The 26849-nt window shown below is 45.1% G+C and overlaps 1 protein-coding gene across 1 annotated transcript in view; it reads left to right on the top strand.

Moving 5' to 3' along the window:
• Positions 1 to 26849, top strand: part of DPY19L4 (dpy-19 like 4) — a 554933-nt gene that overhangs the window by 371717 nt on the left and 156367 nt on the right. The window contains exon 16 of the mRNA XM_085605236.1: positions 24530 to 24612. Coding sequence (XP_085461362.1) covers positions 24530 to 24612 — 83 coding nt within the window. The remainder of the gene's footprint in view (positions 1 to 24529; positions 24613 to 26849) is intronic.

The raw sequence follows: 26849 nt of genomic DNA, 5'->3' as shown, positions 1-26849 counted from the left end.
TCTTTAGGTAAGTCTAAAAAGGAGAAGAAGAAATCCAAGCCGGACTCAGCCCCCGATGCACCATTCCAATTCTCCTGAGAGGGCGCATGGGCATCATCACCCTCCAGGACTTTCTCCGAAAGTCGTTTCGCAGAGCCTATTCTGATTCCACCTGCTCCAACCTGTGTTTTCTAGTCTTGGAAGAGCTTCTGTAGAGCTTCAGGAGTTTCAGGAGACAACAATGCACTTATTTGCGGAACAGACTCCCACTAGCATGCATTCGGGCCTCAACGAGCTGACACCTTCTGCATTTCTGCTGGTCTGACCAACCTCAGTGCCATTGGAGCCCCTTGGATCCACTTCTGGATCCGTACCTGCTTTGGTACCGCAGCACTTTACAGCGACATGGCCCAGTCATCATCAGTGCTGACTCCACAAACACCAGAAAACTGTGGATTTCCATATGTGTGGGAGGTGTGCAAGTAGGAGTCCAGACGAACGGAGGTGTTTGGAAGATATGTGAAAGCAGATGCGATTGTTGAGGTATGCGATTGTTGAGGTATGCTGGGACAGTATTCGACGCCACTTATTGCTTCCAATGCGTGAAATCCATCAGATCATACCCGGGACCACAATACTTTTGACACTGATGCTGATAATCACCTCTGTGATACCGGTGTTGGAATTTCCCAGCCATAACAAGCCATGACAACTGGTATGATGATCTCCAGGATGCTAGTGCCCTGGGCACTTCTCCAGACATTGCCCCGTTACTGAGCAGAGTGCGTCATTTACTATGGTGATGCAGAGGACTGTCAAGATCCTTGACCTCAAGCTCCCATGTCAAGAAGTTAAGACCGGTGTGTTAACCGAAGTCCTTCAGTTGGGTCAGACATCCTTGGAGCATCTCCTTCCGTTTAATTAGGTCTTTTCCGATATCCTTTTGGGACCTGGGCTAAGCCTGAATGTGGCCCCGGTCAACTGCCATATTGGCCGTCGCCACTGCCATGCATCTGGGCACCCGGATTTCTCACTCAAAACCCCACCCCTGAGAGTGTACTGGTGCAGGCCTCGGCTAGTCATATAACCCCATATGTGTTCCCCATTGCTCCCCCTAACAAAGGGTCAAAACGCATTGAGACTTTTGGCAGGTGAGTCTTTTCATCCTCTAGCCTAGCTTTGCGTTCTGTGAAAGCTACTTGCCTTCTGGGCAGCTACATCTATGCCCTGTGGGACTCAGCGGCCCAGATCCTTCCAATTGTCCCTAAAGTGGCTTTCCCTATCCTTTCCTTGGCCATGCAAGATGTCCGTGATGCAGCTATGTTCACTATTTTTTATGGGCTTAACACAGTAGATTCTTTAAGCAGAGCCATTGGCACCAATGTGGCCACCCTTAGACATGCTTGAATGCAAACCAGTAGTTTTTCGGGGCATGTTTAATTGACATGACATATGATGGTTTTCACTTTTTGCAGGATAAGGCAGAGTCTGACCTTGAGCGCAACAAGGAAAGCAGGGCTAACGCGCACTCTCTGGACCTGTCTGCCGCTCCACACCGGCACTTTGTTTCAGATCCACTATGGCTTCGGTAGGGGCTTTCAACATTGTCAACTGCCATCGGCTCAGCAAACTCCTCAGTCTTTTCATGGCTGCAGTTCTCACAGACCCCAGTGACAAGGAGGGCAGCATGCAGCCCTATCTACCGCCCCTCCAGCTACTGCATTCCCTAAACCTCTCTAGCATGTCCTCAGCGACACACAGCTACACTGTTTGTGGCAGGATATGGCATCTCCTGCCAGGGTGCCATACCATCACCTTGGACAAGTGGGTGATGCAGATCGTCCAGCATGGTTAAGCACTACTATTTCTGGAAACCTCACTGCCCTTACAACCATATCCAGAATAGCTGAGGGAAGACCATCCATCCCTTTTACATTAGGAAGTCCTGACTCTTTTGGCAAAAGGAGCCATAGAGAAGTTGTGATAGCTATTTCCAGTACTTTCAGGTACCGAAGAAGGACGGAGGCTTCAACCCAGTTGTAGATCTACGTCCTCTCAACGCCTTCCTGCGGAACGACAAACGCCAGGCCAGGTCATTTCTGCCCTTCATCCTGGAGAATGGATGGTAGTGTTGGACCTGCAGGATGCTTGTATCCACATTTCTGCCCTGTAGCTTTACAGATGTTATCTGCAGTTCATGTTGGAGCAGGTAGACTTTCAGTTTGCTGTGTGCCCTTTGGGTGTTCATGAAAGTGATGGCGGTGGTTGCAGCACGTCTTTGGACTTCAGGGGTTCCAGTCTTCTCATACCCTGACGACTGGCTGTTTAAGGTGGCCTTGCACCAGGAAGTCAACACCCACCTTCAGATTATGGTGAAACTCTTGACATTATTGGGGTTCACTATAAGCATGCTGAAGGTACACTTAACTTGACTCCTTCACAGATGCTCCCTTTCATTTGAGCAAATCTGGACACTTTACAGCCTATCCTCCAGAGCAGAGATTCCAGGACATTCAGGCTATGGTCCCGATGTTTCAACCTCTGCTCTTGATCTCAGTGAGGCTGACTCTGACACTGCTGGGACTGATGGTCTCCTGCATTGTGCTGGTTAAGCATGCCAGGTGGCATACATGGGCTCTGAAGTCACAGTGAGTGCAGCATCAGGGGGTTCTCTCCGATCTGGGCTAGGTTTCAGAGGTTGCTTTAAAAGATCTGCAGTGGTGGCTGTTGTACTATAGTTGGGTCAATGGCTGACCCCTTCCTCCCGACCCACCCAGAGCTGACAGTGGTGACCAATGCATCGCTTCTGGGTTGGGTGGTCATTTGAGAGAGGTGGAGATGAAAGACCTCAAGTCTCTAGCAGAGGCCTGGCTCCACATCAGTCTGTTGGAGTTATGAACCATATGCTTGCTGTTGAAAGCCTTCCTACTTTCTATTAGGAGGAGGCAGGTTTAGGTGTTCATGAGCAACACCACCATCATGTGTTACTTTTATAAGCAGGGCGGGGTGGGATCGCAGACTTTGTGCCCAGAAGCCCTCTGCCTCTGGTCATGGCTGGGACGCCAGGGAATTTTCCTGTTTTGCATTACCTGGTGGGTTCTTTGAATGCCATGGCGGACAAACTCAGCCATTATCACCTGGGGGATTACAAATGGCGGTTACACCCAGAGGTGGTGTTAGGTTTCTTAATAAACGGAGGAAAACCATTGCTTGATCTGTTTGCCACCTCAATGAACTCACGTCAGAACTTCCGCACGTTGTACGGTTCCAAGGCAGCTCTCGCTCATAGGCTCATTCCATGTAAAGAAGAACTTGGGACTCTCCGCTAATGCCGTTCCTGCTCTGAGTTCTCAAAAGGTTCAGGTCCAACTGGCCCAAGTCATTATGATGGCTCCGGATAGGGCACTAAGAGTATGGTTTCCCAAACTCCTGCACATGAGTATTTGTCCTCTGATCAGGCTGCCCCTTCAGGAGGATCTCCTGTCGCAGCAGCAGGGCAAAGTCCTGAACCTTTACATCCTTCACCACAATGCTTGATGATTGAGTGGGCAACAATTGAGTGCTTTTGAAGTTTCTCCCGAGATGGTGGATGTTTTTCTTGCAGCTAGGTGTCCCTCTATGAAGTTGGTACACACCTGCCGCTGGGACAAGGTCATGGAATGGTGCGCTGCCTAGCAGGTAGAACCACTTCATGCCAAACTGTCGGTGGTTTTGTTTGTGCTATCCGTAGCCCAGCAGGGCTTTGCATTTGGCACCATTAACGGGTATCTGTTGGCCTTTTTACGTTTTCCGGATGAGCCTTCCTTGTTTTGGTGACCTGTTGCATTTTCTAAAAGAGTTACCTTGTTTCCACTTTGGTCATGCTCCAGTGAGACTAGAATTTAGTTTTTTCTTTTCTTATGTGTTCTCCATTTGAGCCTTCACACAACTGTCCTTTATGGTTGCTTACCCTCAAAACAGCGTTCTTGGTGGCCATAATATCTGCACAGATTGTGAGTGAGCTTCAGGTCTTCTCTGTCTCCCATGTTAAGCCACTTACTACTGCGACATACTGATTCTTAGGAGTCGTGTCTCTTTTTTGCAAACAGTGGTGATTCTCTTTCACATAGGGCAAAACCGCACCCTCTCGATGTTCTTTGCTCCACTTCACACCTCTGAGAAGCAGAGGTTACATTGACTGGATCCACAAGGACTCTCAGCTTCTGTACCAGAGAACGCTGTGTGGACGATCAGCTATTTATTGGGGCTGTGTGAGTAAAGGGAGATAAAGGAACTGCAGAAAAGAGTCCAATTCTCGCTGGATCATGCTCTGCATTAAGATCTGCTACCCACTAGCTAATAAGCAGCCTTTGAAAGGCTTATGGTCTCAATCCACCAGTCAGGTCTGTTACCACTACATTGGCAAGTGGAGTGCCTGACCTAGACATTTACCATTATAAAGCACGGGGTGACCCAAAGTAATCAAGGACCTGGGTATTATATGGTACAAAAGACAGTGGTCCTGAACCTATATTTCAATTAAATCAATCAAGGATTATGATTTAACAAATTATAAAGTAGAGCAATCAACATAAAAAGTGCAACAAAACGACCATAATCTGGGTCACCATATATTTATTTAGAACAGTTTTGGTGAAAACCAGACAGTACATAATACAATTAACAATTTGAAAAAAGGTTGCTCCAGAGGGAGACGTGCAGTGAAATAGAGTGCTCAAGAGTGAAGTGATGAAGAGGGATACTCACTCACTCCGCGCGGAGTGAAGACGCGCCTGCTTTGTCCCCGGAGTATTTTGAATCTCTTGATTTTTGCTAGTGGCTTGGAATTGCAATCATCTCCTCTAGGTCACCGGGGCATATTGATTGAGACTAAGTGTGAAGATTACGTTGGAGATACATACCCCCATGTTGGATTCACTAAAGGAACCACGGATTTCTGTCCTCACTTTCAATTGACGGGTTGCCCAGCCCAGTCCTGATGAAGATCCGCCAGGCCGAGGAATCAAACGCCCCTTTTTGGCCATAAGTCGGATCGAAACGTCGACGCCCAACTAACCTAACCTGGACCCCCTTCTTCTGGTTTTTCACGTGCCGCTCTAGAATTGATTTCTAGTGAGAACTGACATAACAATTTTGTGTGAATATAATTGGGGCAGGTTACTTGAGGATGGTGATTTATAACCAGTCCTCCCTGTTTTGTGCCCTGACATATCGAATTTTCTATGTATTTTCGTTGCAGTATCCCTCTTCATCACTTCACTCTTGAGCACTCTATTTCACTGCACGTCTCCCTCTGGAGCAACCTTTTTTCAAATTGTTAATTGTATTATGTACTGTCTGGTTTTCACCAAAACTGCTCTAAATAAATATATGGTGACCCAGATTATGGTCGTTTTGTTGCACTTTTTATGTTGATTGCTCTACTTTATAATTTGTTAAATCATAATTCTTGATTGATTTAATTGAAATATAGGTTCAGGACCACTGTCTTTTGTACTAGACATTTACCAGGCAGCTACATGGTCATCGCTCCATACGTTAACGGAACACTACTGTTTGGACAGCCAGGTCCATTGAGAGGGGCCCATGGCCTGTTTGGCCCTTCAGGACTTTTTGGTCGGAGCCCGTTCCCAGAAACACCTCCTGGGAGGTATTGCATTGGTATCTATTCTAAGGTGAGTAATCAGTGGTTATAAGTCTCTATTAGGAGAACAAGTTGCTTACCTTCTTTTCTGGTAGCTACTCTATCTAACCACTGATTCCCCATCCACCCCGTTTTGTGAGCAAGACTCTTTTTAACAAAAAATATCCCATTTTACGGATCTGTACTCTGGTCCCAAGCAACCTGATTTTGGCTCTGCATGTGTGGAGGAGTCAAGAAACAACTGATGTCGGCGTGCATGAGTGGTGCCTATATAGATCTGCACACATCACTCTGGCATTTAGCATTGTTGACGTGTAGTTATTTACCTTTAGTAATGCCTTTTCTGTTAGAGAGACTATTTAACCACAGATTCCTCACCTCCTAATATCCTCCCGGTGTCAGACTGGATCCATAAAATTCAAAGCAGTACTTTACCTTCAAACTTAAAACATTATGTGGAGGATTTTCTCTTGACATCGATCGGGCCTCTCCAGCAGGCTAGATTCTCAGCTGCTTGTAGGCTCGGTTCGTTTGGAGTCCCCGGTCAACTCGTGGAAGTCTTGAGCTCCGGAGCTTTCAGCGGGATGAAACTGAAATCCGGGCCTGGTCGTGATGTGAGTTAGTCGACTTGACTCTCGATGTTGGGTTGGTCACCTTATTGAGCTTTTTCCAAAAGTTGATCCAAACTTCTGGAACTTCTTCCTGAAGTTCCTCTTGAAGGTTCAAAGGGTCCACAATACAAATCCAAGGTTCCAGAGCCTGTGAGTTGCTCCACAGAAGTTGGGACTACAGTTCACACAGTGCACCTGGCCAAGTTCTTAAAAGTCCATTGGACGCACTCCAGGCTAGGGACTTCTTAGGGGAGATGGTGCAGGTGAGCTCTGTTAACCTGTTGCTTTCGATAAAACCACTCCTTAATCCTTTTTGAAGCAAGGCAAAGTCCACAGGGCTGTAATTCCAAGTGTGCAGCAGGAGCAGTCCTTCAGAGTGCTATACTTTGGGGTGCAGACCAGGGTTCCAGCAGGGCAGTCCTTCTCTTTGTAGTTTCAGGCAGCACATCTGAGTTGCTATGCAGCTCTCACATATTCATTCAATGTTCTGGGGCGACAGGCCGTGGGGGTGGGGGCACCGTTGACCAAGCCTGACAGCTTCTTCCAGTGTGCGCCATGTTCCTGTCCTACAAAGCACTGCACTTAAAAATTCAAGATGGAGATTTTCTCTCCTTGTGAGTAAGCGCTGGCTAAACAAACCGACTGATGTGACTCATTTCCCTTAACACTACCTTTCCAGACCTCCTGCAAATTCCAATCTTTATGGCTGCCATCTGGCAGGGGGATACAGGAATGGGGGCAGGCCTGGCTGGCATTGCTTACTGTACTGCTCTCTTTGAACCCCAGTTTAATTTACCCAGCCCCAGCCCTGGCCTGTGCTCTGCAGCTGCCAAGCTCACCCCATCTGATAACCTCTGTCCTGCTTAGGCCACTTCTCACACCATCAAAGCAGTTCGGCTAAGCATGTTAAGGGCTGGCCAATCAGGAGAGCCTGCTAGAAGGCTGGATTTTGGCTCATTGGCTCACAGAAAAGAACGTTCTATAACTTATTTTCTGTATTAGTTATGAAAGATTTCACAGTGGCAAGTTGTTGGATTTATCATTACCAATCATTTAAGTCCTTGAAATACTATTTTTACTCCTATCAATAGTTACACTGAATTACAGTATCCGCAGGTTAGCCTATGGGGCTAAAGTGCTACAATGGAGGAAAAACTAAATGGGTAGGTGTCCCCACACCGGGACATATAAAACATCTTTTAAAATGTATTAAAAAAAAAAAAAATAGGAGCGGTTGAGGCATATTGTAAATAAGTTCTTTTGTACTTATATGTATTTTGTAGCCCTGAAGAAGTCCATCTGGACAAAACGCGTTGACTAACCTTGAAGTCCAAAGTCGAATCTGCATGTAATTTCAACTTAAAAGTATATTGCAAAGCACAGTTGACTATTAAAATGACAGCAGGCTACAAAGCAGTGCACAAATAAGTGTCTCGAAGCTGCTGGGCCTCTACACCTACATTCCCTATCATGTACTAGGGACTTACTGGTAGGTTGTCAATGCCAATTGTAATCACACCTAATTACCATATACATTTTTAATCAGAGCACTGGCCATGGGCGGAGCCCCGGGCGCAGTCAGAGTCGCTTACCACCAGTATCAGCCAAAAAATTGGGGTGATCAGGGCAAAAAGGATGACTTTCTCACATACCTGCCTCCCATAATAGTTTGAAATACTTGGCCATAAGAGTGAGAGCCTGGCATTCGGTGAGAATGTACATCCACTCCCAGATAATATGCTAAAGGATATGTCACAGTGGTGGACCCTGCATACCCGGTTGAACTATGGACAATGAACGGTAAATATGGGGGAAAACTACCTCACGAATCACCCCTAGCTACCCGCGCAGTCATTCAAACACTGAAAACAGCAATCACATCAATTAAATGGAACAGTCATCCTGCCGGCGAAACTCCCCTCAAGGTTGGCAATTGTTTACCTTAAGTTAACAACTTACAGGGTTTCGGGGGATTGGATCAGCTGGGGATATCATACTTGGGACGTACTCTCTCTGCTAATATAATTAAATCCTTTCAGGAACTGAAGAAAGTATTTATTTGAACTAGAAAATGCTTTTTCATATATCTGCTAAATATCTACATCTGCACGCCAACCTTATCTGGCACCCAGCTCAGACATCCCAGAATTTAGTCGATAGAGGGCTAACCTTAGTATGTCTGCTTCGCTCCAAAGGCTGTGAATACACTATATCACTCCATAAAAAGTAATACACCGGATACATTCCCCAACATTAAAACTGACTGGGAGAAATATCTGGGACCACTTGAGGAGGAAGACTGGATGTTTGCCCTTACAGCCCCAAGAAAAGCAGCCATCTCCACCAGGTACCACCTATTACTTTCATAAAAATATTCTTACACCCAAAAGCTCATGACGTATGCACAGGAGATATGACCCGACTTGCCTCATATACAAAACTGAGATTTGAGACTTCCTACACACAGTCTCGACGTTTTGACTACTTCAAACATGTGGCAAGCAGTAGAAAGCAAGACGGTCCTAAGCTGTCCCCTAAACTTCATCTCAAAATGTCTCTGCTTAATATGGTAGATGATGAGGGTTTCACTCATTGGGATAATATTAACATGACTGGGTCTTGTCGCCTGTAATAGAGACATTGCACAGCAGTGGTGGTGACAGGAATAACAGTAGGTATATGGAGGGCCACCATTGACACGAGCTGCATACTTGGGGAAATCAATATACAAAGCTATTGGATGTCCCTAAAAATATAATAACATATGGGATGATTGTATTCAATATAAGGGGCCCATGACAATTTGAGAAGCAAAAAAAAAAAACCTGAATATGTATTGTTACATATACTATTGATGTATCAATCGATGTAGTGCCTATAAACATCAGTAACCTAAGCTAGTACTAAGTATGGACGTGTCAGGGTTCATTCACTCTACTAAGACAGAAATTCTGTATGTGTTTCGTATTCATTCTACTACTTATACATTTTTTTAATGCAACTAAAAGTATTGTTAGAAAACAGGAATAGCGGTCACATGAAACCAGACTGACTCTCAAGGCAGCTCGTCCAGTACGGCAAATCACTTGGAGTCACCCTTCACACTGATCGCTACTTCAGTACAAACGTTCTAAAGAAAACCCGTAGAGCAGTTTACAGTGTCACTGTGGATTGCAAGTACATAGCTTCATCATGCTCAAAGGAATCCCACAACCGCCAATTAACAAACTTAAAAGCAGTAAAAATCTCTCTGTCACAATACCACCAACATGTATGAGGAGAATAGAAATTATTGGTCACACAACCAGACTTTGAGGCTCTCCTGGATCTCAGCAGACCGAATTCAACAGGCAAGGCAAGAAAATGGATGAGAATTCTATCATCTAGCAGCATCGACAGAAAACTACCTTTTGTTGTAGATAACATTAACAAAGTTGGGTATGGCGATAAGGGGTTAGTGGTTATAGTGTAGGAACCGTCCCGGGATATACCATTTGAACCTTGGAGCTAGCAAGTCAAGAAGGCTCCAATAAATTACTTTGTGGCTGAAAACCATAACCTTAATGATGCAGGCCTTGCTGATAATTGTACGCCAATGCAGGGTTGTAGATTTGACCAGGGTCAAGACCACTGGAATGTGTCCCAAGAGGATTGGTATAAAATGTACACCTCTGAGATCTATGAAAAGAAGGTGACATTAAGCACAAGGATAGTAGATGTTTCAGTACTATCCAGCACAGAAGCCAGATCCATGAGACCTTGGAGTCTAGATGATCCACAGGTTTTTCATTCGTTATAACTTAAAACAAAATGTGAAAATCAGCAAAGGTCCTTGTATTTAGTCAGGCAATTTTCAAGCCTTCCGTAGCGAGGCATTTATGATGCGAGGCCAGCAAGGGCAAAATAGTTCTGACCTCCTGGCTGCACGCATGAGGATGGAAAATATATGAAAAGGGGTCATATCCAGTTATCAAACAAGAGTGCCCTCCACCAAGACATTGCCCCCCTATATCTCACCACATTACCTCTTCGAAGCTGCTCCAAGATTGAAAGAGTCTATACACATGTGACTGCCTTATAACATGCTGATAAAACAGAAGAGATTTGTCAAGCTCCCCTTGCTTAGGCATGACATCAGTTTGAGAACCCTAAGATGAAGGAGCATTAGGATGCATAGAAAGCTAAAGTAAAAAGCTAGAATAAAAAACGGAAGATGATAACCAGCACAGGATAAGGAGCTCACACCCTGTATTGGAGCCGTGCATCTGGTTTTCCAGAGTGTTTATACAGCTTGGTAATCGTACCATAACAGTCACTGACAGAGCTTGGGAAGCTCGATATACACCAGATCACTGCAAGCACTGCCAGGGTGTGCAATTATGCCATCTAAGTACAGAACGTGGGTGACTGGAAAGAGAATGTGCCATGAGGAGCTGCTACTGATTGTGAGTCCTCTACCCAACCATGACAAGCAGATAATCAGCGTTGAGTAAGAAGGTTACCCTACCAAGCTTAAACTGGGACAACCTGAGGCAAAAAAAGAAAACACACAGACTGGAAAGTAGTACAAACAGGTAATGTGGACACTTTGACACCTTTTATGCCACACACTTCATAGATTTACAATATGTGGCTGCTGAACATAGAGATTGATATTTTTCTGCTAGCTGCAAAATGTGTTAACTTTAGCATAGCTGAATAAGAGGCGCAGTGGGAAAATCAGACAGACCACCTAAGTAAAACCTAGAATATCAAGTAACAGGAGAGTTGGAACCGAATGAAGAAACGCCAGTTGGCTAAATGGATAAAAGTCAACACAGACCAGGACCTTCGTATAAGAGATACCAGCTCAATCAGGGGTTGCAATTGTAAGTGAACCCCAAATTTAAGAGTGCCAAAATCATCACAGTTGGGAAGGTCTTCATGACCTGAGCGACGTGAAGTATGAGAGTTGGGACTATTGTTTCTCGAGAAGATCACTGAATGAGCAAGATTTGAAGGAGGACCCCAGACGTTGAATTTCCTCCTAGACTGATAGAACGAGGTTAAAGAGCCCCAGACTGAAAGTTGGCTCAAGGATGAAAAATTGTTAGTCCTGGAAACGTAGAGGATGCTCTTTCAGGTTCCCACCTAACAACATTGACCCGATGAGCATAAACCCAGGAGTATACAGAAAAAATTCTATTTGATCCTGAAGTGCTTGCTATCTTTGAAGCAATCAGCATATTTCCTCTTGGACAGGAATTTCTTCATCAGAACAAGCCTAGATGTGACCCATCACTTCCCCCGAACTAATCAAGTGACAACATACTGATCCCTTGTGGATTTCTCTGACTCCAGGGGTGACCCCACTCATCCATTACGATCTCACAGTCCGATCGCATCTGTGATAATTATCCTGAAGACTATCCTAACCCTGTTTTACAATCCACCCATTTATTTTATTTTGTATTCCGTATTCAAAATCTGCAATCTACATGGCCCCTAGCACAGCACCTTTGCTTGGTGACTTTGGTGGGCGTAGTGGTACCCTGGGGCCAAAGCGAAGAGCAGCCATAACCACATGCACCAAGCTGAATACACTAGAAGAAGAAGGGTTGTGAAAATTAGGAACGAGTAATCTACGCAATTTATGATGCAGTGGTTCACTAATTGTGTTAAATTTCCGTTCGACGATAAACAGTCCTGATTTGTTTGCATACAATAGAACCTTGGATTTTTGTTTGTAGGAAGATCATGTTGAAAAAAATACCCTTTGTGCTAATGATCTGAAATTAATTTTCTGCCCTCATTAGATCGAGATTATCTGTGAGTTAATTAGCACTCTGATATGGCTAAAGCCTTGTTTGATTTTAGTTTTTTCCTTTTAATTGGTGTAACTATTTCAAGTGCTATGCAGCGGATTTATCAGTTTTTTCTTCTGATAGGGTGAGCATAGGTCTCACAAATAGTAATAATATTGATCCTATAGTTTGGCTCTGTTATTCTAAGTCCATGAGGCGAGGTGTATTGAACAGGGGAATGAAGCTTAGTGTGGGTAGTGTTCCAATCTTGCTGTTTCACATACTGCTTAACTGGTTTACATCTGCTGGCAGTCTGTACACTTGTAATAATTAGGTTTTGTGAGTAAACTAAGTTGTTACATCAATTCTCCAGAAGCTCAGGTCCACTGACTAATAATAATCATAATAACAACAAATATATACTTTCCCTTGTTGGCCTTCTACCTACATCTGCTCTTACCATTGGATGATGGACATCAGACATTTGGTGCAGCTCACTGGTTACTTGTTAGTAACCTGTCCACGGGCTCACACGTCTTGATTACATCAGAGATCTCTGTCTGTTCCTTAACACTTCAGATTGCAAGTTCCCTATCAAACCAAAGCTGTAGCTTAAAGTTCAACCTCTTGCTTTATCTGCGCCATTTGGGATCACATAACGCCAGACTTGTAAGGAATTCATTTGCTGCCTGTGGCCCATACAATCTCCTTGAAGACCTTCTGAGTTGCACATCTCGTCCTTCAAGGGAAATCTGCCCACATCCAAAACTGCTGTGGGCCCAAATCTGTGCTCCAATAATAGTCCCCAGATTGGAGTTCTACAGTCACTTTTGCCTTCCAATCTATAAACTCGTTATCTTCACACATTAAAACAAGCATCTACAATGCAATAGGTCTCACATTTACGTGAGTTTGGCCCCTGAAGAGCTCCCCGTTTGCTACCAGTTATCTAAACAAGCTGGTGGTCACAACTGTGCACGAGAGACCCTCCTGTAGTAGGAGAAACTCCTTAAAGAAAATAGTGCTTACAGACCAAAGAAGATGTACCATGTAACAACTCAAGTAAAAGGGCCTGTCCTCATGAGAGGTTACAAATGAAGACAAGGCGGTACTAACGTGGGACCAACAAGCCTAATAACGAATCAGAAGCCAGCATTTACGAAAGATAATTACACAAGCCAATGACAAATATGGGTGGAGAGTAGGCGGGGCTTCAAGTAGATACTCCAGTACAGCATGGCTCGTAGAGCAGCGCATGCACTGCTCAGGCTCGACCTAAAAACAAATTTGCGGGTAATGAACTGCTTTAGCCCCAGAATTACAAATTGGGTTCTTAATATCTCAGGTAACATGCCAATCAATAATCCAAACGGTGCCACTAACCAGCATGGGGTGTATATATAGACACACACTTCTCTAATTAATGCACAGGTCTGTTAATAGTGTGCTTGGCAACAAAATCACTGTGACCTGATCGTCGCACCTCCCAGCCCTTCCAAATACTATTTTATCAATCTTCAACACTGTACCCTGCTCTTTAAATGGCAAATAAGAACTGATACTTTTTCTTCTAGTTCCATTTGGACACTACTACACATATGGTACTTCGCCAAACTTACTGCATGATAGCACATCACACTCTCTCACACACACACACACACACACACACATCGTCTCAACTTCCCACCACCAAAAGAATGCTTCCTATATGGAGTATATGTGACACATTACTCTGCTCATGCAAGCTCTGGCTGGCAAAGATGCTATTTATTTATTTTATTTGCTGAGTTTTATAGAGCGCTAGCTTGACTCGGAGGTATCGGAGCGCTTTACAGGAGGATTAGTGAGTTACATAGTTGCATCAGTTACAGGAGCCTGGTCAGACATAGGAAAAAACATAACACAAGGTTACACTAAAATATTTGATACTATAGTATAGCGTAAGATATACACGCGTCCAAAGGTAGGGGGGAGAAGAAAATAAAAGGGTGGAAAGAAGATCTAGGTTAGGCAGAGCCGGAAGGGGGGGAAAGTACTTCATGGGCACAAAAAGTCAATGAGAAAGTAACAGCAGTCCGGCTTGAGATCCGCAATCATAACACCCCGGTGTCGCAGTGACTGGAACAAGAGGAAAGGAGGAGAAGGGGACCTAAGGGGTGGTCAACAGAGGGAAAAGGACAGTTAGGCTATACAGGGCGTAGTCCAGCGACACGTGAATCAGTAGGGGCCACCAAGATGAAGGACCTGGGTCAAAGGCACTGATAAACATAGTCACAAAATGGCGGAAACACGTAAAAAAGACCAATCATCAAAACCACAAGGGAGCTGGCTCCGGGGGCAGCCACCGGATCAAGGAGGGAGGGGGGAAAGAGATCACCGATAAAAACAGGTTGTTAACGTGTACAAACTCGGGGTTGCAGGGGTGGCAGAGTAATCGTTCAGAAAGCAGCAGAGCTTGAGCGCCCCGGAAAGGGGGGGGGGGTGTGGGGGGGTGGGGCGCAGCAGCAGGGACCAAGAGGGCACCTCTCTCACCAACTCGAGAAGTGGAAACGAGCTCAGGGGCACTGGTCATCAATGCTGTGGAAATCCGTCCGCTGCACCTCCGCTGGGGGAAACAAAACTCGTGCGTCCCAGACGTCACTCCGGAAAGGCGAAACCAGGGGACAAGCCGCTCTGGACAGGCCGGAAGGGCAGGAGAATGGCCGGAGGGCTGATACCCCCACCCATCCCCTCAACAGCCACCAGTCATCTCCACCGGGCAGCATGGTGCGCAGAGTTGGAGTCCGCCATCGGAAGAAACCTCGGTGACTCGACAGAAAGGCGGGGGAGGCAGGAGATCCAAACGGAGACACAAAGGAAGGTGTGCCAATGTCGGGCTGGGTAGGTGACGGCCGCAGGGGAGACACACAGCCAATCTCCCCTATAGCTACATGGGTAGCTCCACTGGTCATCGGCCACAACGCTAGGTCTCAGTGGTCGGCAGAGCACCCGTGACTCTTCAGAAGCCGCAGGGGCAGGACTCGAAGCTCGATCGTGGTAAATTGGAGAAACGGAAGCAGCGCAATCCAGGGAAAACTCAGGTAAGTAAAGAGGTCCAAGGAGGGAGAAGACTCCAGAGAATGTGAGCCAAAAAGGCATTCCATAGACAGGAGCTCCTGGCCAGAGCTCCTCACCTGACAGCCATCTTGGAAACAGTCTCTAGCAAGGAAGCTAGCAAGGTAACCGCTCTGAGGCCTCACAAGTGTCTGGTGTGCACAGCTGTAATGCCATCACCATCTTATAGACTGTATTAAATGATTTGCAGGGAATAAATCCTATACATGCAAACAAAAATTCCTGTCCATTTGGACTGTTCAATTGTAATTCCAAATCACCAAATGTGAACTTTTGTCTGATCCATTTAAGCCCTAAAATATGCAAACTGCTCTACAGAGAGTGCTTTGTTCCCAGGACAGATATAGACAATATCAAACTGTTAATTCTCTGGGTCAAAAAGCAGCATTACAACAATTGTGTATTTAAAAATATTAAAAGCAGAATAAGTCTGCGTATGCATCTTTACTGGGGAACATGGGTTGATCACCATAACTGTACCTCCTCCCATTGTAGCATCACAATCTAGATGGCGACTGTCAGCCTTGGGAGACAAAGATTAAGACTAGTGTTTACATTGTTTTCTTTGCAATAAGTCTGCAATTCGTTTCCCAAAGTTCATCAACTTGTTATTAGTTTTGTACAGAGTTTTTGCTTTCCCTTCCATTATATAACGGTCTATGAATCAGTAGGCTAGTAACAATGGTGACCAGTGAAAACATCCAGTACCTATAATATGAAATGTTGCTGGTTGGTTAAGGTTTGCAGAGGATTTAAGTGTTGAATGAATGATTAACTTTTCCGCTCGCGATTCAGGCTTACATCTTTGCAGCACTGATCATCCTGACGTTTAGTAGAACAGTCTTTTTATGCCGTAGCCTGGGCAACAATCCTATGGCTGGCTTTTGAGTCCATGAGATTGCAGTATTTTTTTTATTAGTAAAAGCTTAGGTTTATTAAAAACGGACTATTCCACCACTCTATATAAATAATCCTCATAATGCTGATAGGGTCAACTGGCACCTTAGTCTGCTTTTGGCAGAGCTAATGGGCTTACTGTTTGAGCCCACAAGCCATTTTAATGGCCATTATTTTGTCTTGTATTGTTAGCAAGTAAAATTAATCGGCTTCAGTGGTCATCTCACCTGATTTCGCTGAGGCCAAAGTTATTTTGGATAGATTATTCCTTCCACTTGAAATTATTTCAGATTTTTATATCAACCAATTTTTTCTAATTCTTCCTTCTGGCTTATCCATCCAAATAAATAAAAAAAGAGAAATTTATAATAAGATGGGTCTTCAAAAAAGAAGCCGGTCACAAAACTGATCATTACTCTATTGTTTCCTATGTTTTCCAACGAGCTGGGTCAGAAACCAGTACCAGAATTTTCCCCTTCTAATTCTTTATGGGTGTACATTGTCATTACTGTTATATCATGTGGAATGCCAATACACTGGAGATATGGAGGGCACATAATCAGCCTCTTAATTAATATTTTGTAAAATTGTCTAGGGTGGACCTCTATACTCGCACTAAAACCAGATTTGGGTGTTTAGTTTGAAGATTATATTTAACTCAAAATGTTGTTCCTAGGTATTTTTTTAAATGTAATTTTAATACATAGTAAACAGACTACCTGCCCATGGACGTGATCATTGATCAGTTTCTCTTTGACTGTACCATGGGAAGCTCACCTGGGCAAACACAATGTCTATACCTTGAAAAACTCACGTTTACATTCACAGTCCGTTACTTTCCCCTTGATTAAGTCACTGCAATTACCTTTTTTGTTTGTATGCAGACCAACCATACCTACCTTGCAGCCCTTTCATTTCCCTCATTTTCATCATTCAACCCTCAAACTCCCTACCTCATTCTGAATCATGCACTTAAAATGGAGGTGGATGACACTCTCCAGTCTGTGTGTTTTCTCCGTTTGCCCCAGTTTGATCTTGGTGAAGTATAATTTTTTCTCAATTCTGAGCATCTATGTGCTTTTCGAGATGTCTATGGTATGGGACTCCTAATCTAGAGCACCCCTTGTTGTATATTCTCTCTCCAGTCACTCCTTTGTTCATAGTGATGGTGGTCGGCTATGACCAGGAAACTGTCAGGATTGGTCCGGGGGTGTAACTCAAGGAATATCAGCCACTGACTGGCTATCCCCTACTATACTATGTTTTCCCAGATCAAAAGATTAAAGCTTGCAAATTATTGCTGGTAGAGAGGTTCCCAGTGTATAGGTGCTGTAGACTAATCAGTAGAAGTTGAAAAAACAAGAGTACAGTGGTGGACCTGATATAGGGAAATGTGACAGAGAGATAAGGATGCTAAAGAAACGAAAGTGAGAAAGACTAAGTGAGTGTAGACAGGTGTGAGAGAGACTGTAATAGAGGCACAGGTTAAAAAGAAATAGCTGAAAGAAAAAGGGGAGAAAGACAAGGAAGAATTAGGAAAGAAAGCAAGATATGTGTGATGGGGCAGCTTTAAATAGCTGGGAAAAGGAATGGAGAAAAACAGTTGTGCAAAGAGAAAATTAATAGTAGAGAGCGGAAGATGAGAAATAGCAAGACCGAGAGACAGCTAAGAAAGTAGCTATGCATAGTCCTGCCATCAAAGGTTGGTGTCTGACATGTGCAACTTGTTTTTCTTCGAAGAAGTCTTTCGAGCGACGAGTTATAGTGACTTCACCTATTACTGGTAATGCGCATAGGCATTGCCTCCACTGTTAATTTTTTTTCTTTCCGCCATCAGGTTCGGTCATGTATTGCCTGAGTTCCGGGTTGACGCATTGTGGTGCTCGTCATCGGACTTTTTTGGTTCATCCAGGTGCATTGGCTCAAGCAGTCTTCCATTTTGTTTGGTTTCCCCTTGTTCCGACCTTTGTAAGGTTCAGCGACTCGATTTCCACTCGATGCCCTAGTTCAGTGCCTTTTACCTCCCAGGGCTTTTCTTCACTAAGTCTTCCTTTCTGAAAATGCACACTCCATGATGGAAAGGACTCCTTTTTAGTATAGTCCTCAGTGTCCCTCCAAATATTCCTTAGCTGAACACCACTAAGTCTGGATCCTTTTTCTTTTGCTGGGAACACGTCGAGACCACCTGCTGAGCCTGCCTCTCGCATTTTGGTTGAAGAAGACCTTGAGATACTGACTTGATCAGCCCCTTGCTCGACCCACCATGGAGCATTGGCAAGGTGAAGGACCCCCACCCCCCAATATCTTGGGGAACCACGGCATTGAGGCTGAACCAGAGTCTGGGTCTCGAGGGCACAGCCTCTCCAGTTCAGCTCTGAACCAAGCTCCCACTCTGAGTCGGAAACAGAAGAACAGCAAGCTGAGCAGGTACATCAATGTGGTAAGACTTTGACTATGATTGCAGCTTCCCTACCATTTCCTCAACACTGACACTGTTCACAGGTCGAGCCCTGCCCCACCAGAGGTTGGGCATCGAGTCCTGAAGTCCAGTGACAGTCTTTCGGGATGCCACACCCTGCAGGCAATGGCCAGCACCAAGAGATGACCTCTTAGCCGATTCTGAGACATCCCTCGATGCCTACATAGCCGCAAAAGTCTTGGCCTCCTCCGGCGCTGACAACTACTACGACTCTGGTACTGAAAGCAACTTCGAAGACCACTTAGATTCCAACACATTGCTTTGCACCGAAAGTCACTTCAGTGGCCACAGGCTAAAAGACTCCCTTGGAATAAAATCGACCAGCACCCTAAGCTCCATCGTCAGTTGGGGACAAGGAACTTGAGAAGCCCATTCTTCAGCATCTCTAGGAGGAGCTCATAGCTAGACAGCAGATTCTTTGTATCCACCCACAGACTGGGGGGGGTGTGTCACAAAACGACCTCCTAAGGAGCATGACATGCATCTCCACAAGAGGAAGCAGACCTTTGAGGAGCAACTTGCATTGAAGCCTTCACCTTCACCTAAGCTGAGGAAACACCACAGCTGAAGCACCAGTCCATCACCACTGCGTCGGCTACTTCCCCACCCTCCAACACTACTACATGAACCTCCTCTGCCAGAGGTTTCTCCACATTCTTCCCATGGGGAGAGCAGCCCTTCGTACCCTTTAGGCCCTGGAGAGGACCCGTGAGATGGCTACAATGCTGTTTCCCCTAGGGTACATGGATCCAAATCTTTACCCTGCCAAACTTCCCCCTCCTGATGAAACCACCTCTTACCCATGGGTTTATCCCCAGGGATGCCCCCTTCCATAAGGTCAGTCTACATAGTGTTCATGAAGACGAGGACATCCTCATCAAAACTGTGTCCTCCACTCAATGTACAGTCCAGTTCCTGCCCATCCTCAAGGGCATTCTAAAGACCACACCTCACATCGAAGAGCCCTTAAGTTCCAGAGTGGTGACACCCAGGGGGGATAAAGATGGAAACAAATATATAAACCATCACTCTCCAACTCCGGACTCTTTAGTAGTCCATATTGTGCATAAGCAAGCGAACACCCAGGGTACTGGTGATGTCCCTACTCCAGATAAGGAAAGTAGGAAGATTGACGCACAATCAGAAAATCACCTGCTCAATCTGCTTACTCTCCCAGTATGATCGAGCCCACTAGGACGAGATGGAGGACCCCTTCCAACATCTCCCAGAACAATATACACAGCACAGCCACAAGCTGGTGTTGGAGGGAAAAATTATTTCTAACACCATCATCCCTTTATTGCTGCAGCCTGGGGCATTAACTCCAGTGTCCTCATAAGGCGTCATGCGTGGCCGCTTGTCTCCGGCTTCAAGCTTGGAGGTTCAACAGCTTCTGATCAACCTGCCCTTCTGTGGGAAGCATCTCTTCAGCCCATAAGTTGATCATATGCTGGAGAATATAAAAAAAGACACGGATTCAGCCAAGCCTAAAAAGGTTCTCCAGACGCCTTCCACCACCCCTATGGTTCTTTTCGTAGGTCCCAATTCTGGGGTGGGGGTGCCAAAGCTACCTCCCCAAAGCACCTACCTCCTACCAGAGGCAGCAAAACCAGCAGCAGCCTGCACGTGGTTACTCCAGGGGAGCCTATAGAGGTATCTTCGCCTAAGGAAGAAGGAGTAGAGGAGGTGCGGTCAAGGGAGCTGCCCCCTAAACAGTGACTCTCTCTCCTTCCTCCCCCCCCCCCCCCCCTTATCACACTACAGCTGTCAGGGAAAGACTGCGGGGGTTCCTCCTGCACTGAGAAAGAATCCCCTCCAACCAGTGGGTGCTTTCCGTCATCATGCAGAGTTACTGCATTGAACTCTCTGCAACCACACTAAACATCCCTCCGGCAAACACACCCTCTCCCCAGAACACCAGCGCCAAGGAGGATGGGACATTCAGGCCTATAATCAATTTCAGGCCTCTCAATAAGTACATCCTGTAGAGCACTTCCGCATGCTCGCTCTACAAGTCATCATCCCCCTACTGCACGAAGGCAACTTCATAACCGCTCTATTTCCACATCCCAATCCACCATGCTCACCACTGCCACCTTCAGTTAGTGGTAAATGGTCAGCATTTTCAGTTCAAAGAGCTGCCCTTAAAGATCATTACAGCCCCCAGGGTGTTCACAAAATGCCTTGATGGGGTAGCCACTCATCTCAGGAGGGGAGGCATCCACATGTTTCCTTACTTGGATGATGGGCTGATCAAGGTTGCAAACCGACAACAGTGCCTCACACACACTCAGACCACCATAGACCGTTTACACAATTTAGGGGTCGTTATCAATACAGTCAAGTCCCGTCTACAGCTCCTCCAAATGCAACCCTTTCTAGGAGCAGTTCTCAATATGGAACACCAGGAAAGCTTAGCCCAATCAAGCATGGGTTCACGCTTTCCACCTATTACTGCCTCTTTTTTTAGCCAGATTGTCAATGAACGGTTAGAACCATGATATGCCTCCTCAGCATGATGCCTCTTGTATGGTTATTGTTCCTCATGCAAAGTTACAAATGTGTCCTTTCCTAGAGTGGCTAGCAACACAATAGTCACAGGTAGAGGGTCACTTGTGTTTATTTGGGCCATCGCTCTCTGGAGTGTTGGAACAGGAACATTCTGTTGTAGGACCTGCCCTTTCTTGACTCACTCCCGCAGGTGTCTTATCATGACAGATGCTTCCCTCACAGGATGGGGGGGTCACATCTGCACGAAATGGCCATTTAAGGCGTGTGGGCATCCCACCAACTGGGTTTCTACATCACCTACTTGGAGCTACTGGCCATCCAAGTAGCTATCAATGCTTTCTTCTGCCAGGTACAACAGAATGTAGCCCCATCAAAACAGAAAATATGACTGCCATGTACCACCTCCAGAAACAAGGAGGCATGCACTCTTGGCAACTGCCATTGCTAGAACAGAGTTTTTGATGATGGGCATTTTACCAAACGATATATCTACTACCGGGAGTGCACAGCGACTGTGTATCCCTGCTCACCAAGATGTGGCAACAAGTCAATGAATGGAAACTCCACCAGAAAGTCCTAATCCCAGTCTTTTGTCATTGGGGCTTCCCTGACATTCCTGGTTGCAACCTGCAAAAATGCCAAATGTCCAAACTTCGCCTCCAGGTTCCCACACCCACAGTCTGTGGGCAATGCACTGTGGATGAGCTGGTCAGGGATATTTGCCTACGCTTTTCCTCCTTTCCCACTCCTTCCGTACATGTTTCGAAAGCTTCAGCAAACGTCCCTCATCCCCATCCTGTTGGCTCTCACATGACCCTCCTCAACTTCCTGTAGTCCCACATGAGAAACTGCCCAATCACCCAGACCTTCTAACACAGAACCAGGGCACCGTCAGGCACCCGAACCCCAGGCAGAGCAATGTTGCACTTTGGCTTCTGAGGTCTTAGAGTTTGGCTTCCTAAAAATGCCTCCAGAATCCTTGGCCATCCTTAAAGAGGCCCTCAGACCCGCTAAACTGTAATGTAACCAAATGGATGCATTTTGTCCATTACTGCCTCCCTAAACACATTGACCCATTGAAACCAGAGGTCCAGGGCATAGTCTGTGACCTACTTCATCTACATATGTCCGGCCTTGCCTACACCTCTATCCTCCTGCAGCCTACCTACAAAATAGTGAACTTTTCTCTTTATTCAAAATTCCAGTCATCAAAGTCTTCCTTGAAGGACTTAAACAACTTATTTCACACAGAGTGCCCCTGGCCCCCTGTCTGGAACCTTATTGTGGTCCTAACTCGATTCATGTGCACTCCTTTTGAACCCCTTTACTCATGCCCTCTACAGTTTCTCTCAGGCGAATGAGCGAGCTTCAAGCTCTTTCCCTAGAGGAATCTTTCTTCCAAGTACACAACAACAGAGTCATCCTCTGCACTATACTAAAGTTTCTGCCTAAGGTGGTATTCCCCTTCCACCTTAAGCAGACAGTTGAGCTCCCTGTGTTTTCCCCACATCGAGACTCTGTAGTAGAGAGGGCCTTCCACACAAAGATGTCAGATGGCCCTCCACACAAAGATGTCAGATGGCCCACCTAGAATAAAATCCCTTTGCAACACACAACAACTTTGTTGCCTAAACCACACCACACAAGGGCCGTCCTCTCTCCAAAGCTGGTATAGCCAGATGGTTGGTCAAGTGCATTCAAACTTGCTATGCCCAGGCTAAAAGACAACTGCCTGTTGCACCCAGGCCCCACACTACCTGCCAAAATTGGGCTTCCTTGATAACATTCCCATAGCTGATATATGTAAAGCAGCTACTTGGTCCACTCAACACACATCTACCAAACACTGTGGTGTTGATGTCCTAGCATGCCAACAAGCACATGTTGGCAGTGCTGTACTACGTACCCTTTATCAGTCTCTGCAACATCCTCTGGCTAGCCACAGCTTACGAGAGAACTACTATGCACAGAATGTGTATCTACCACTACACATACCGTGCACTGATTGTTACTTACCCTGTTAACATCAGTTTGTGGCATGTAGTGGTCCACATGCGCCCACCCACTGACCCGATCCTGGTCATCATATTTTTAAAGCTCCATTTCCATCCTTACCCGCCATGCGGGAAAATAATCTAACAATATAGCCGATGCGCTTGTGGAACACTTCTTCCAAGAAAAACAAGTTGCACACATCCGTTCTCAACACTAGATGGCAGGAGTATGCACAGCATGTGAAGCTTCATCACTGCCTACCACAACAGATGCTTACATGGTAAGTAACCGAGTTCCTGTACTGAGAGGTGATAGATTGAGCCTCAGTGGATTGGTGATGCATTTCTGCTACACAGTGCACCAGCCCTTAATGTAACAATGCTATACAGAACTTGGACTATATCTTATGAAAGTGCTCAGAGCTGGTGCAATATTGGGTTACATTTTTACATACTCGTTTTAGTAATCATAAAGTGTATAATGAAAGATACTTTGGCTAATTCAATCATCGTTTAATGAAAAGTAAAATTATTGCACTTTAAACTTTTTTAAATTTTTGGGATTTACAAATAACACTTTAATTATTGCATTTGCATAGAGATTGAAGTGTTTGCTTTTTTTAATTTGATGCTTTGTGATGTGATTATATTGTCATCTCATGCCGGGACTAATTATTCCAATGCTGTTATTGGCTCGCATGAAAACATTCAGAAAAACTGAGATGGGTTATAAAGTGCGATTTGCATTGAAAATTTTCGAAATGACACTTTTATTTCTTTGTTTGGTTTTTATGTTTATAAAAAAGCTTTTTATATATCATGAAAGTATTGTCGGATGACTTAAATAAAGATAAATCTCGTTTTTTCAGAGTACTGTAGGAAATAATATAGCTGCAGTTTTAGCCCAACACATGCTTCCTACTCCCAATACTACCCATCTTTGTGTTCAGAGTACCACTCCCCTGGCACATTTAGAATGTGATGAGTAATACACCTGCCCTCCTTCATTTATTAACCTTGTCTTTGTTGAAATCTCTACCATTTAGCCTTGGTTCAGTTGCATAGTGTTATGTAGTTTTCTGTAAAAGCTGTGCAATGGAGGGTTCTTTTAGGTATTTGTCCTGCTTAATTTACAATTTGTTCCTGGAAGTAAAACACTTTGAAAATCTGGGTTTCATTTTAAATGATTGGTTTTCTACAAATAAAAACACCAAATGTAATGTTGTTTGCTAACCATGTGTGACGTCCCCTGTTGCCATTTCTGTATAATCATTCCTTCGGTTTGTTGCCATTAGTCTGTTTTTGATGATTTCTCAACAAACCACTGTATCTGAGTAGTTGCAGTAGTGCATACCATATCTTCTCCTATGAAAAGTTGTATGGTACAGTTGATATTTCATGTATGATTTTTTTGCCTGCATTTGGACTACTTACTTGTGTTTTCTGTAAATGTGTGTGTTTCTAGCTGTGAATTATACCCGTTAGGTCTGTATTAAAAATCTTTGTTCCCTATTTAGTTTACTCCTAAAGTGCAACTGGATTTTCCACAAGAAGAGGACTTCTATAAATCTGATACTATTGAACTCATGAACTGGATAAAGTAAGTGCCGACTGCATGGCCATGTAATGTTGTTCCTGCTCTTTGAAAATTGAGTGTATTTATTTCCTTTATAATCTTAGTAAGTGTACAAAAGTGTTCTTTACACATGCTGTGCCACTTTTAAAGTGAGTTTTGCAAGTTGTGTTCATTTGCTATGAGGTCTGTGATGGTCACTGGTAATATTTGTCACTAGTAGTGTGTGACTTTACCCCCATGGTAGTCTGAAGCTGAGCCTGAGAGTGTGTGCTGCCAGTGCATACTTAGGCCACTGGGCCAGGTCACAACATCAGACAAGGAGGCAGTGTAGGCACCATGCATCCAGCACTGTGCCAAGTCTGTGAGAAATGCTGGGGGGTTTTGGTTTGCTAGCTGGACTCACTGCTCTACCAACCCTGGGGTGGCGGGGATGTTTTAGTGTCTAAGGTGTTAGTGCCTGAAGCTTGTGGCCCTTTCCTCCCTAGCAGAGCCTGGTTCGCTGCAAGTGGAGGCACAGTGATGTTGTTTGATGTCTTGGCATATCCAAGGCAGCACCTGGCAGTCACCCTTGTGACATCACTAGTGAGCCTCATGGCGTGCATGAATGCTTGGACCAGGAGAGGCATGCAGTCACCTTGTCAAATATTTTTCATTGGGACTGTGTTGTGCTGGGCACAGGAGGAACTAACTTTTTTTGTGCTGCAAGATAAGCACATGGTCCAACTACTGGCTACCACTGGCAAAAATGATGTACTTCATGTACTGATACCTGAGATAACCTGTTGCTTCAGTAACTGTTATTAAACTCTTCGAAGAAGTGTCCTCTAGACCATTGCCTGCATAGATGGTCACTTGTGCATGTGCAGAAAGTGAAATTTTTTCCAGAAACTGAACCAGCTACTCATTTGATCAACCGATTTCTGAGTCTTTTACAAACTAGTACTAGATGAATAACAATCAGGCATTTGCCTACGTTTTTTTGTTTCAGCCTTTGTTTTGTGCAGGCCCTCCAAATATCTGTAGCTCCTGCTGGCATTCTAATATCTTGAGGTTTTGGGCTCCACTCTGCGGCCAACTGCTGAGGGCACCCAGTGATTTTTTGCTTTTGTGTGACTTTTCTCATCTCAATCTTTGGATATTCAGAATTTTGATTTCACCTACCTTGCTGCTCACCAAACTGTCACCACTCCTTCATCTGCCACCAAAATATTTGCTCTCTCTGCTTGTGGTAGTTTAGAGCCAACTTCAAAAGTGGTCACACCAGATGAGTTGCATGATATTTGCCTGTAGCCTCTACTAATTCTGACAGAAGCATTAGGTATAGCCCTCAAAGATGTTTGTAAGTCTGTCGCCTTACAATTTGATTAGATTTAGAATGTTTATTGCAATCGCTAAAATCTTAGATTCCCCCAGTAAATCCTTCAACCCAGTGCATTACCTGCCATGTCAAGTGCAATTTCAATTTGTAAATCAATAAGAATGTGATAGTTATGAATGTAAGTATATGTTTGTGGCATGTGTTGTATATATTCACTGAAAAAAACCACAGGTTTCAGGGACTTTATAGTTAGTTGGACATTTCACTCATACAAAACCAGAGAAATTCCACTTTTATAGTTAGTTCAGCTAACAATAACTTGTGCCCCCGCAGAGCCGGCCCTGAGGGGTGGTGGTCCCCAGGGCCATGAAGGGCTGCAGGAGGGGGGCCTCGCGGCCCCCCTCCCAATGTATGCAAAGCCCTGGGGAGCTGGTTGTCCCCGGGGCGTGTGGGGGGGGCTCGAGCACCCTCACACAGGTTCCTTTTTTTTTTTTTTAATGAGAGCCCCGGGGAGGTGTTGGTCCCGGGGGCTGCGTGGCCCCCTCCCCCACCCCCCGGGCCCCCGCTATTACTTTTGCGGACCTGGCCCACCCTGGGGCTCAATAATAACGAAGCGCAAATTTTGCCATTTAAAAGAATTTGCTTTTTTTGGGTCCCCCTAAGCTGCCTAGGGGGTCAGGGTGTTTCTACCCTGCCCCCTTTTCTTGTTTTTTTAACCTTTATTTTACTGTTTTCTTGTGGCTCGGTTCTACCGTGTCGCAAGATGGCTGCCAACACTTCCTGGTTTGGTGTCCTGGCAGCCAATCAGAGTGAAGCTTGTGCCCGGGAGGGTTCGCGAACCCACCGCTGCCCCAGATATCGACTACTGAATGGATTTACACCATTTAACCACAAGCATTGGCATAGCCAATAGGTCTCGCCTTTGGGACCTTACAAGTATTTA

This window comes from Triturus cristatus, chromosome 5_1, assembly GCF_964204655.1.
Source record: "Triturus cristatus chromosome 5_1, aTriCri1.1, whole genome shotgun sequence".
Classification (NCBI taxonomy): domain Eukaryota; kingdom Metazoa; phylum Chordata; class Amphibia; order Caudata; family Salamandridae; genus Triturus; species Triturus cristatus.
This window is presented reverse-complemented; position numbering and strand designations above follow the sequence as displayed.